Source organism: Doryrhamphus excisus, chromosome 18 (genome assembly GCF_030265055.1).
Source record: "Doryrhamphus excisus isolate RoL2022-K1 chromosome 18, RoL_Dexc_1.0, whole genome shotgun sequence".
Classification (NCBI taxonomy): domain Eukaryota; kingdom Metazoa; phylum Chordata; class Actinopteri; order Syngnathiformes; family Syngnathidae; genus Doryrhamphus; species Doryrhamphus excisus.
In genome coordinates, this window is record NC_080483.1 from 565,280 (window position 1) to 578,594 (window position 13,315).

A 13,315-nucleotide genomic window follows, 5' to 3' on the forward strand; every position below is an offset into this window, starting at 1 on the left:
CCCCCCAGCACGAGCGGGGGCTCGGCCAGGTAGAAGGACATCTGAGCAGAAGTGCCTCCTGCACCCGTGTGGAAGTGGTGCGTGGAAGCTGTGCCTGGCACGTCAAATTGTTCAAATTGAGCCATCGTTTCCCAAATGTATCTGAAAGACAACCCACCATCACAAATTCTAATTTAATTGCTCCTTTAAGCCGGGTTGCGCGGCGTCAAGTGGTTAGCATGCAGGCCACACAGCTAGGAGACCCAAGTTCGATCCCACCCTCGGGTATCTGTGAGTTTGCATGGGTTTTCTCCGGGTACTCCGGTTTCCTCCCACGTTCCAAAAACATGCTAGGTTAATTAGCCACTCCAAAATGTGAGTGTGAATGGTTGTTTGTCTATATGTGCCCTGTGATTGGCTGGCCACCGGTCCAGGGTGTACCCCGCCTCTCACCCAAGGACAGCTGGGATAGGCTCCAGCACCGACTGACTGACTGGTTCTGATCACATAACATCTTACTGAGAACAACACTGAATTCATCACACAGCAGCTTAACACTCCAAAGGTACGGTATCAGAATGATACAAATATGTACCATACAATTTCAAATTGGAATAACCCCGTTGTCCCATAAGGCATTCCATCCGAACAAAGCATTTGTTCATTTGTTATCACGCTGCAATGACGTCAGCCTCCCTCTGCGTTCTGTGCTTCTCTCGCTTAGTTTAGTTCATTGAGCCACTTTTGTGCGTGAAAATGCTTAATTTAATTTAAGCCAAAAAATATCAATATTTCTGGACTAATAATAGCATTAAGGCTTAGGCTTGGGTTAGAGTTCGGGTCTGGATTCACAGAAAAGACAAGATGGGGGGCAGGTGAGAGCAAAGACCAGCAAGAAGAAACTGACTTGGATTGGAGGAAGGTTCAGCCCAAGGAGGAAGAAGAAAAGCTGTTGCAGTTGAACCAGTACATGAAGTCATTGAGGTTACTGGTTTTACTCACTGGTAGGCCTCGAGGACCGGCAGCCCCTGATGGACCCTGGGAAGGAAAAGACCGGTTTGTGAAGGACAGGTTTTCTCTTTTCTGTTGGACGACTTACCGGTTTCCCGTCATGACCGGGTTTACCGGGTTCCCCTGATATTCCCTACGATAAAAACACAAATTTAGATAATGTTTCAGTATTCCCAGATGGACACGAGGACGACGTGTTGAGTTTCTCACCTGGGAGCCATCGCGTCCTTTCTCTCCAGACTCGCCCCGGTCTCCTTTGTCACCGCGGGGTCCTTCAAATCCCTGTCATGGTCGCATGAAATGTGGCACACCATCACGGCATATTTCATTACGTATTACCGGAAAATCTTACCCGATCACCTTTAGACCCCTGCAGCCCTGGAGCGCCGGGCTCTCCTTTAGGTCCTGCGAGTCCGGGTGGGCCTCTGGTTCCAGGAGCACCAAGGAGCACGGAGTCAGCAGATGCTCCCTGTGGTGGGACAACATGGCCGTCTGGTATTTTGACTCTCATTCAAGTTTAAAACGCACGGATCATGAGATCACCTTCTGACCGGGTGGACCAGCCGGCCCTGTGAGGCCCAGTTTACCCTGTTACAGACAAAATTTTTAAAATCATATTCACGAGATATTTATTTAATTTCAACTATTTGTGTCACTTACAGATTCTCCTCTTTCTCCCTTCTCTCCTCTTTCGCCCTGAAACAAAATGTACATAATTAGCATTAGCATTAGCATTAGTTAATGGAAGTGATGATGCAACTCTCCACTAATGCATTTCACTTCAGAGCAATTTAAGCCATAAAAACGGCCACAAGGTGGCATCAGAGCATTTGATAAGAGCTCAGCAGGGATCACGTCGAGAATCAAACATGACAGGAGGAAAGCGTGGAGGAGTGTAGCGTGCAGAAGGTTACGCATTGTTGGGACATTTTAATGCAAGATGCAGAGCAGTTCCACCATGAATTACCTTCTCCCCTGGTCTCCCAGCTTCTCCCAGCTCCCCAGCTCTTCCAGGAACTCCTGGTATTCCCGGCTTTCCCGGCTCCCCTGCCGCCCCTGAAGGTCCTACGGGACCTCGCTCTCCAATGGCTCTTCCAGGAGGCCCAGGTGTTCCCACAGGACCTTGCTGCCCCTGTTCTCCCTTTGGCCCTCGGTCCCCTGGAAAGCCACGTGTGCCCTGGTGTCCCCGATGGGAAGAAAAATACAAAATTGGGATCGTCATCATCGTCGTCATCAGAAGCGGGTGGCAAGCGGTGCTTACGTCTGCTCCAGATGGTCCCCTCTGGCCCGGCTCACCCCTGTCTCCCTTGTCACCTCTCTCTGCCTTCTGCACCGGAGCCACGAAGGCGTCCTTCTTGTCCACGACCACCTTGAGGTCGGACACCTGTGTGCGGACAGCAGAACAATCGGCCATTAAGGATTTGGGAGTGTGAAACCATTTAGACCAGTGGTTGAGATTCCATCTGGGCCGCTTGGAAATGTCTTGTAATCAGTCTCCTTTGTGTTCCTTTGCTGCCGTCGACTTCAGAAACAATTTAAGGCACTAAAAGGCCATTTTTTTGAAGAGCGCAGGGCCGGAACCTCTGAACGGCAGCATTCCACTCACAAAGATTGATTTCATGCTTTATGTTAAGCGAGGAGCATGGCTTTGTCAAAGAGACCTGATCTCAAAGACGCCATCAAGCATCACTTTTGATCCCAGTAAAGTCCAATCATGGTGAACCCGAAGCTCCAAACTAAAAGCATTCCAATAGTCACTTTCTTATGGATCATCACAACGCCGTCGCTGGAATCTAATAGGACTGAAGACCATAATCATAATCTCCTTGACACGATAGACATGAGCTGAACTCGTGGAAAGCACTTATGTCACTCAGGTGCGCCCAATCACAAATCAGTAAAAGGAGTGGGAAACATCCAAACAGTAATCCCTCCTTTATCCACGTTCACTGCTTCCAGACCCGAACGTCACAAGAGAATCCCTGAAAAGGAGGATCCCTTCTTTGTACATGGATTATTTTTGTAGTTATGGCAAAGAAAACCTGCTTCAAATCTTCTAAATAGAGTTTTTAACATGATGAGAGCCCTCTAGACTTGAAATAACACCCCTATAGTCACCTTTACACTTCTATTACTCAATGTAGTAGCCCTAAGAAATAATAAGACATACATTTATTACCTTCTAAACACAATTTTTAACTTTATTAGAGCCCTCTGGACATGAAGTAACATCCCTATAGTCAGCTTTGCACTCCTATTACCCAATATAGTACACATAATAAGAGAAAATAATACATCGAAAACCTGTTTACCACCTTCTAAATATATTTTTTAACAAAACGAGCCCTCTGGACATGAAGTAACATCCCTATAGTCACCTTTACATTCCTATTACCCAATATAGTAGACATAATAAGAGAAAATAATATATCAAAAACCTGTTTACCACCTTCTAAATACAATTTTTAACATTATTAGAGCCCTCTGGACATGAAATAACATCCCTATAGTCATCTTTACACTCCTATTACCCAATATATTACACATAATAAGAGAAAATAATACATCGAAAACCTGTTTACCACCTTCTAAATATATTTTTTTTTACAAAAAGAGCCCTCTGGACATGAAATAACATCCCTATGGTCAGCTTTACACTCCTATTACCCAATATAGTAGACATAATAAGAGAAAATGATACATCGAAAACCTGTTTACCACCTTCTAAATACAATTAACATTATTAGAGCCCTCTGGACATGAAGTAACATCCCTATACTCAGCTTTACACTCCTATTACCCAATATAGTACACATAATAAGAGAAAATAATACATCGAAAACCTGTTTACCACCTTCTAAATATAATTTTTAACATTATTAGAGCCCTCTGGACATGAAGTAACATCCCTATAGTCAGCTTTGCACTCCTATTACCCAAAATAGTAGACATAATAAGAGAAAATAATACATCGAAAACCTGTTTACCACCTTCTAAATATATTTTTTAACAAAACGAGCCCTCTGGACAAGAAATAACATCCCTATAGTCACCTTTACACTCCTATTACCCAATATACTAGACATAATAAGAGAAAATGATACATTGAAAACCTGTTTACCACCTTCTAAATATATATATATTTTTAAAAGAGCCCTCTGGACATGAAATAACATCCCTATAGTCACCTTTACACTCCTATTACCCAATATAGTAGACATAATAAGAGAAAATGATATATCAAAAACCTGTTTACCACCTTCTAAATACAATTTTTAACATTATTAGAGCCCTCTGGACATGAAGTAACATCCCTATAGTCACCTTTACACTCCTATTACCCAATATAGTAGACATAATAAGAGAAAATAATATATCAAAAACCTGTTTACCACCTTCTAAATACAATTTTAACATTATTAGAGCCCTCTGGACATGAAGTAACATCCCTATAGTCAGCTTTACACTCCTATTACCCAATACAGTAGACATAGTAAGAGAAAATAATACATCGAAAACCTGTTTACCACCTTCTAAATATATATATATTTTTAAAAGAGCCCTCTGGACATGAAGTAGCATCCCTATAGTCAACTTTACACTCCTATTACCCAATATACTAGACATAATAAGAGAAAATGATACATCGAAAACCTGTTTACCACCTTCTAAATACAATTTTTAACATTATTAGAGCCCTTTCGACATGAAGTAACATCCCTATAGTCACCTTTACACTCCTATTACCCAATATAGTAGACATCATAAGAGAAAATAATATATCAAAAACCTGTTAACCACCTTCTAAATACAATTTTTAACATTATTAGAGCCCTCTGGACATGAAGTAACATCCCTATAGTCAGCTTTCCACTCCTATTACCCAATATAGTAGACATAATAAGAGAAAATGATACATTGAAAACCTGTTTACCACCTTCTAAATACAATTTTTAACATTATTAGAGCCCTCTGGACATGAAGTAACATCCCTATAGTCAGCTTTACACTCCTATTACCCAATATAGTAGACATAATAAGAGAAAATAATCCATACAAAATCCATTCATTTCATTCATTTTCTACCGCTTTTTCCTCACAAGGGTCGCAGGGGTGCTGGAGCCTAAATATTTGTAAATATACGTTATTTTGATGTAAAACAGCCCATTGTTGTTTATGTTTGTATAGTTGTTTACATATTACAAATCTCACTAAAGCAAAAAATATTTGTGTTAAAGTGAAAGTTATGCTTAAAATGTATCTTTTCCCAAACGCTCATTTTCTCCCTTTTTTTAGTCAGGAACTGATATTTTCCTGAAACTTACCGACCTACTGAAGGGGTTGTCTTTTGGGATTCATTCATTCATTCATTTTCTACCGCTTATCCTCACGAGGTTTGCGGGGGTGCTGGAGCCTATCCCAGCTGTCTTGGGGCGAGAGGCGGGGTACACCCTGGACTGGTGGCCAGCCAATCACAGGGCACATATAGACAAACAACCATTCACACTCACATTCATACCTATGGACAATTTGGAGTGGCTAATTAACCTAGCATGTTTTTTTTGGAATGTGGGAGGAAACCGGAGTACCCGGAGAGAACATGCAAACTCCACACAGAGATGGCCGAGGATGGAATTGAACTCGGGTCTCCTTGCTGTGAGGGCTGTGCGCTAACCACTCAACCACTGTGCAGCCCTTTTTTGTTATTATTATTATTATTTTTCATTTATTCATTCTTTCTTTTCGGGCGAGAGGCGGGGTACACCCTGGACTGGTGGCCAGCCAATCACAGGGCACATATAGACAAACAACCATTCACACTCACATTCATACCTATGGACAATTTGGAGTGGCTAATTAACCTAGCATGTTTTTGGAATGTGGGAGGAAACCGGAGTACCCGGAGAACATGCAAACTCCACACAGAGATGGCCGAGGGTGGAATTGAACCCTGGTCTCCTAGCTGTGAGGTCTGCGTGCTAACCACTAGACCGCCGTGCCGCCCTCAAAATCTTCATGATTTACTAATTAATATAATTACAATCATAACTGTGAGTGTGAATGGTTGTTTGTCTATATGTGTCCTGTGATTGGCTGGCCACCAGTCCAAGACAGCTGGGATAGGCTCCAGCACTTTGAAAATGTTTAATTAAACAATGAAATGTAGCATTTGGTTCCCTTTCTGTACTAACCAAACCGTGACCTTCAAAACCAGGTACATCCGGGGCCGGGACTATGGCGTGCGGGACTTATACGGGACTTAAACCTGTTTATTCATTTTTGGTAGGAGTGGACATACCTGAATCCCGAGGTTGGCCAGAGCCTTTTGGACGTCCTGCTCAGTGAAAGACAGACGGAATCAATCAGGGGAACATTGTCAGTGAAGAACGCCCCAGCAGGTTGAGTCTTTACCACGGCTGTTCCAGGCTTCCCAGGTGCCCCGTCCTCTCCTGGATCTCCCTAATGGAAGAAACCCGCCCCCGATCCTCAGCACAAGTGAAACGTGTTTAAAATATATCAGGATCAGACGCTGAACTCACAGTTTCCCCTTTCAGACCCGGAGGACCTCTCTCGCCCTGGAGAACAAGAGAAGTTGCAAGGTCAAAAAGAGGCCGCCGATTTTGAGGGCTCATTGCAGGTAACTTACCCGAACACCCAGAGCTCCAGGAATCCCTGGTACACCCTGAAGGACAAGCAGAGTTGACTGCATGTCAATACAGTACAATACAATACAGTACACTGGTCATATAGTACACACTGATAGCAGTACTCTACTTAGAACGTCCTTAAGATCCAAGAGTACAAGACGTACCGTGTAAAAGTGGCAAGAAGTCTAATGAGTTTGCACCTTGGGCCCCGACCGAGGTTGTTATTCTATTGAATGATGACCAGAAGGCCGCAAAAAAACGACTTGACTTGAGCTGCTTTTTGGATGTAAATCTCTTAATCATTAGAACCATTTCGACATTTATGCGGACTTTTGTCGTAATCCGAGGATGAATTCTTGAATGACATCCAAATGGAGCTTTGTGAGGTCACGCTGATCTTTGACCACCAAATTCTAATTAGCCGAAGTGGATATTGGTGCCAGATTGAATCAAAGCTCCTCTGGGAAGAAAGATAGCAAGTGAGGTCAAAGTGACTTTTTCATCTAAAATCTAAAGTGTTTGCCCTTGGAAGTGGAAGGGAACATCTCTGCTGAAGTTCCTGGAAGGTGCTCCCTGAGAAGGGGCCTGAATGCGACATAAGACGCCGCCGCCGGCCATGGCGGCCATGGCGGTCTCCGGTGCGCAGGCTGAAGAAGAGCAGCAGATAAGACTGTGGGAAGGAGGCAGGCGCATACGGAGATAAAACACACATCAGTGCGGCTACATGTGGGAGGGCGATGCTACACGGCCACACAAGAGCTGAATATAGAGGAGAGAGGCGCTCACACAAAGCAGCGCCCTGCGCCTCCTGTGTGTTTAGAACGCCTCAGAACGTCAACTCAGATTGTTGCGGACTTTTAGACTCCATATTATTTATTCCTTGCACACCACACTGCAGGAAGGAGCAGCGAGGCGTGTCAAATATGGAATATGCATTTTAAGAGAAGGTTAGCATCATGCAAACTCACGGGTGTTCCCGGGGGGCCCTGGGGGCCTGGGATCGGTGCTGCTTCCGCTCCTTTGATGTACATAACCTAAGCAAGACGGGCGGGGTGTGTTAGCAATGACATCATCACAACATGGCGATGCTCATGGTGGAAATGCTGAGAGAGCAGAGATTTTTGGAGCGTGATTGGATGGGAGTCTGCCCTGCATAGACGGCTTGGTTTCTAATGTGGACGATAACGTGTCACCCAATTCAAGTGGTTACCAAAGTCCAACCATCCTGAGAAGCGAATTTCCACAAAGTATGATTCAAAAATATAATTATTTCAGTTAGCGCACAGAAACCCCCTTGACCTTCTGAATACAATTTGTAGAGCCTTGTAGACATGAAATAACAGCCCTATAGTCACCTTTACACCCCATTACCCAACATAGTAGACATAATACAAGAAAATAATACATATAAGACCTGGTTAACACCCTCCAAATAATTTTTTCAACATTATTAGAGCCCTGTAGACATGACATAACACCCCTATAGTCACCTTTACACCCCATTACCCAATATTGTAGACATAATAAGACACAGAAAACCTGTTTAACACCTTCTAAATACACTTAAAAAATATTATTAGAGCCCTGCAGACATGAAATAACAGCCCTATAGTCACCTTTACACCCCATTACCCAACACAGTAGACATAATACAAGAAAATAATACATATAAGACATGGAAAACCTGGTTAACACCCTCCAAATAATTTTTTAACATTATTAAAGCTCCCTAGACATGACATAACACCCCTATAGTCACCTTTACACCCCATTATCCAATATAGTAGACATAATAAGACACAGAAAACCTGTTTAACACCTTCTAAATAAACTTTCAAGAAAACAAGACATGAAAAACCTGCTTAACACCCTCCAAATAATTTTTTAACACTATTAAAGCTCTCTAGACATGACATAACACCCCTATAGTCACCTTTACACCCCATTATCCAATATAGTAGACATAATAAGACAAAGAAAACCTGTTTAACACCTTCTAAATACACTTAAAAAATATTATTAGAGCCCTGTAGACATGAAATAACACCCCTATAGTCACCTTTACACCCCATTACCCAACATAGTAGACATAATACAAGAAAATAATACATATAAGACATGGGACACCTGGTTAACACCCTCAAAATATTTTTTTAACATTACATATTAAAGCTCTCTAGACATGACATAACACCCATATAGTCACCTTTACACCCCATTATCCAATATAGTAGACATAATAAGACACAGAAAACCTGTTTAACACCTTCTAAATACACTTTAAAGAAAATATTAGAGCCCTGTAGACATGAAATAACAGCCCTATAGTCACCTTTACACTCCATTACCCAACATAGTAGACATAATACAAGAAAATAATACACATAAGACACAAAAAACCTGCTCAACACCCTCCAAATAATTATTTAACATTATTAAAGCTCTCTAGACATGACATAACACCCCTATAGTCACCTTTACACCCCATTATCCAATATAGTAGACATAATAAGACACAGAAAACCTGTTTAACACCTTCTAAATACACTTTAGACATGGAAAACCACTAAGACATGGAAAACCTGGTTAACACCCTCCAAATAATTTTTTAAACATTATTAAAGCTCTCTAGACATGAAATAACAGCCCTATAGTCACCTTTACACCCCATTACCCAACATAGTAGACATAATACAAGAAAATAATACATATAAGACATGGAAAACCTGCTCAACACCCTCCAAATATTTTTTTAACATTATTAAAGCTCTCTAGACATGACATAACACCCCTATAGTCACCTTTACACTCCTATTACCCAATATGTAGACATAATCAGAGAATACAAGACATAGAAAACCTGTTTACCAACTTCTAAATCCGCATTATTGACATGATGAGAGAACTCTTGACTTGGGAAATATCACCGTACAAACCTCAGGGTTGAAATTGTCAGACAAAAAGTATGGAATTATCCACCGGAAATGTCAGTACTTCACTCTCAGCATTTCCACAATGAGGCAAAAGGTGAATGATATCACTATCATCCTAATACAGTGGAACCTCAGTTTTCATTAGCGATGCATGACATTGGTATATTTAGAACGAGAACTTTGTGCTTCTCACGACCGATATGATACCGATATACAATACGATACCTTTCTTTATATGTACTTTTTTAAAATGTACATTTCAGTGTAGTTTGTGCCCACCTGGAGGTAAGAAGGATTTGAACAAATTAGGATTTGACCAAGTGAAATATCACGTCATTTCTACTCGCGCATGAATGTGAGTGTGAATGGTTGTTTGTCTATATGTGCCCTGGGATTGGCTGGCCACCAGTCCAGCTGGGATAGGCTCCAGCACCCCTGCGACTCTCGTGAGGATAAGCGGTAGAAAATGAATGAATGAATACTACTACTACATCATTACTATCATGAGAACCAGAGTATAGCGGGGATGGAGACACCTGCTGTGGCCCAGCAAGGTGCACTGTATTCGGGCACACGCTCCGGGCAGCCAGTGTGACTCCACGGAGGTCTCTGGCAAAGCTTTATGGGCTTTTTTTGCTGTTTCAGGTGGTGTTTTTTTAAATTAGTGGTTGTCAGAAGTATTTTTAATATCAGATTTATTGGTATGATGTCATAATTACTTCATATCGGTCTGATAATTGTTGTGCAATCGTAGTTTTTAATCATTTCAAAAGTTCAGACGAAAACCGAAACGGGTTATATTTTTTTCCTCATAGTAAATCCAACAGCCCAACGTACATTTTCTAAGGAATAATTTGAGTTTTACATGCAGAAAACATTGCTACATAATATAAATGTTGAATGGATGGATGTTATTGTTGATGCAGACTTCGCCAACATCCGGGTGAGAAGCAATTAATTTGTGTTTGTCACCTTTGGTAACAAAATATTCAACCTTTCCTCGGCCCCATGGCGGATTATTCAGCAAAGCATTAGGTGCTTTGTTTGGACACGCCATTCAACGGAACGATTCAGTACAGGGCTTACGGACTACTTTGTTACGTGCAATATTGTTACGTGCGGTATTGTTACGTGCAATATTGTTACGTGCAGTATTGTTACGTGCAGTATTGTTATGTGCAATATCGTTACGTGCGGTATTGTTACGTGCAATATTGTTACGTACAGTATTGTTACTGCAGTATTGTTACTGCAGTATTGTTACTGCAGTATTGTTACTGCAGTATTGTTTCGCGCAGTATTGTTACGTGCAATAGTTAAGTGCAATATTGTTACGTGCAATATTGTTATATGCAATAGTTAAGTGCAATATTGTTACGCGCAGTATTGTTACGCGCAGTATTGTTACGCGCAGTATTGTTACGTGCAATAGTTTTACGTGCAATAATGTTACGTGCAGTATTGTTACGTGCAGTATTGTTTCGCGCAGTATTGTTATGTGCAATATCGTTACGTGCAATATTGTTACCTGCAGTATTGTTACCTGCAGTATTGTTACCTGCAGTATTGTTACGTGCAGTATTGTTTCGCGCAGTATTGTTTCGCGCAGTATTGTTATGGGAAATATCGTTAAGTGCGGTATTGTTACGTGCAATATTGTTACGTACAGTATTGTTACTGCAGTATTGTTACGTGCAATATTGTTTCGCGCAGTATTGTTACGTGCAATATTGTTACGTGCAATAGTTAAGTGCAATATTGTTACGTGCAATATTGTTACGTGCAATAGTTAAGTGCAATATTGTTACGCGCAGTATTGTTACGCGCAGTATTGTTACGCGCAGTATTGTTACGTGCAATAGTTTTACGTGCAATAATGTCACGTGCAGTATTGTTACGTGCAGTATCGTTACGTGCAATATCGTTACGTGCGGTATTGTTACGTGCAATATTGTTACGTGCAGTATTGTTACGCGCAGTATTGTTTCGCGCAGTATTGTTATGTGCAATATCGTTAAGTTCGGTATTGTTACGTGCAATATTGTTATGTGCAGTATTGTTACGTGCAATGTTGTTACGTGCAATGTTGTTACGTGCAATGTTGTTACGTGCAGTGTTGTTACGTGCAGTGTTGTTACGCGCAGTGTTGTTACGTGCAGTGTTGTTACGTGCAGTGTTGTTACGTGCAGTGTTGTTACGTGCAATGTTGTTACGTGCAATGTTGTTACGTGCAATATTGTTACGCGCAGTATTGTTTCGCGCAGTATTGTTATGTGCAATATCGTTAAGTTCGGTATTGTTACGTGCAATATTGTTACGTACAGTATTGTTACGTGCAGTATTGTTACGTGCAGTATTGTTACGTGCAATGTTGTTACGTGCAATATTGTTACGTGCAGTGTTGTTACGTGCAGTGTTGTTACGTGCAGTGTTGTTACGTGCAATATTGTTACGCGCAGTGTTGTTACGTGCAGTGTTGTTACGTGCAGTGTTGTTACGTGCAGTGTTGTTACGTTCAATGTTGTTACGTGCAATGTTGTTACGTGCAGTGTTGTTACGTGCAATAATGTTACGTGCAATTTTCCACAAAAAGTAAATCACACGTCAACTGGGTGTAGACAAACTGAGGTTTGACTGTATGTTTCTAACATAATCATCCTATTATGTCTCCACGCCACTTCCACCTGTCCAGGGGGGCCAATGCTGCCTGGCAGACCGGGCTGTCCCGGGGGTCCAGAGGGTCCGGAAGTCCCGGCCAAACCCCGCTCTCCTTTTTGCCCGTCACGGCCCTACAAAAACAAATCGATAAGATTACACAACTGAGCCTCTGCACACAGGCCTGCTTCCTCCCAGGCTATAGTGGAGGAGACGGAACCATAACATCAAAGCATCTGGCCGCTGCCCCCCCCCCCTCCATTGATGCTCTACACATAATTAAAGGAATTTGCACATGAAAACAGAAGTGTGACATTTGGCACAGATCTGGAGTCCTCTCAGAAGTGTCTCCCTCTTAGAGGCTAAGTTTGATCATTAGAGGATAGGATGAGCTACAGGAGCTGATCCCGTGACACCAATTGATGCGGCAGCCAGCCAGAGTGTGACGGCACTCTCAATGAAAGAGCAAACCACTGAGGGGGGGAGGACGTGCGATACAATAAAGTTAAGAAAGGCCAAATGGATACAGGAAGTACGTGGAGGACAGGATGTAAAAACAAAGCCACGGCGGAGACACTTGAGAGGAATGATGATGGAAAGGAGATTTGGCAAAACTGACGTCTCGGCCGGCCGCTCCCGCGTCTCCTTTGTCGCCCTGCGGATTCAAGAGAGCAGCGTCAGGATCCCAACATTCATTCTCATTCTCATTCTCATTTTCATAGCACTGCTTCAAATATTGAAGGAGAAATTTATGAAGTCGTAATATTATGAGAAACAACACATTTTATTTGGGTTGCAGGAAAAAGTCTGAATAAAGTCCAAATATTACATGTCTTTATACTCTATAAATATGAATGTAAAAATGTATAGTATCAAGACTTAATATTGCATGAAAGTAAAAATAGTAAACAAAAAAGCCAAAATGAAAAAAAACTGCTGTAATTTGAAAAGAATAAAGTGAAAATATGAAAAGAAAAAAAAACTAAAAAAGTAGTAATTTTATGACAATAAACTTCTAACATCGCAAGGAAAAATAATGTTATTTTTAACAGCATAGAGTTAAAATATTGAAGACAAATATGTTGTGTT

The 13,315-nt window shown here is 41.7% G+C and overlaps 1 protein-coding gene across 5 annotated transcripts in view; it reads right to left on the reverse strand.

Annotated features, from left to right (window-relative positions):
• col7a1 (collagen, type VII, alpha 1) overlaps positions 1-13,315 on the reverse strand; it is a 109,268-nt gene that overhangs the window by 37,011 nt on the left and 58,942 nt on the right. For all 5 annotated transcript variants that reach the window (XR_009120095.1, XR_009120094.1, XM_058055772.1 and 2 more), the window contains 15 exons: positions 12,846-12,881; positions 12,256-12,360; positions 7,607-7,672; positions 6,638-6,673; positions 6,531-6,566; positions 6,403-6,450; positions 6,290-6,325; positions 2,252-2,374; positions 1,958-2,167; positions 1,651-1,686; positions 1,534-1,578; positions 1,343-1,459; positions 1,201-1,272; positions 1,079-1,123; positions 982-1,017 (listed from right to left, as the gene is read on the reverse strand). Coding sequence is in view for 3 of the 5 variants with exons in the window: in XM_058055772.1 (XP_057911755.1) it covers positions 982-1,017; positions 1,079-1,123; positions 1,201-1,272; positions 1,343-1,459; positions 1,534-1,578; positions 1,651-1,686; positions 1,958-2,167; positions 2,252-2,374; positions 6,290-6,325; positions 6,403-6,450; positions 6,531-6,566; positions 6,638-6,673; positions 7,607-7,672; positions 12,256-12,360; positions 12,846-12,881 (1,047 nt within the window). In the remaining 2 variants the exon portion in view is untranslated. The remainder of the gene's footprint in view (positions 1-981; positions 1,018-1,078; positions 1,124-1,200; positions 1,273-1,342; positions 1,460-1,533; positions 1,579-1,650; positions 1,687-1,957; positions 2,168-2,251; positions 2,375-6,289; positions 6,326-6,402; positions 6,451-6,530; positions 6,567-6,637; positions 6,674-7,606; positions 7,673-12,255; positions 12,361-12,845; positions 12,882-13,315) is intronic.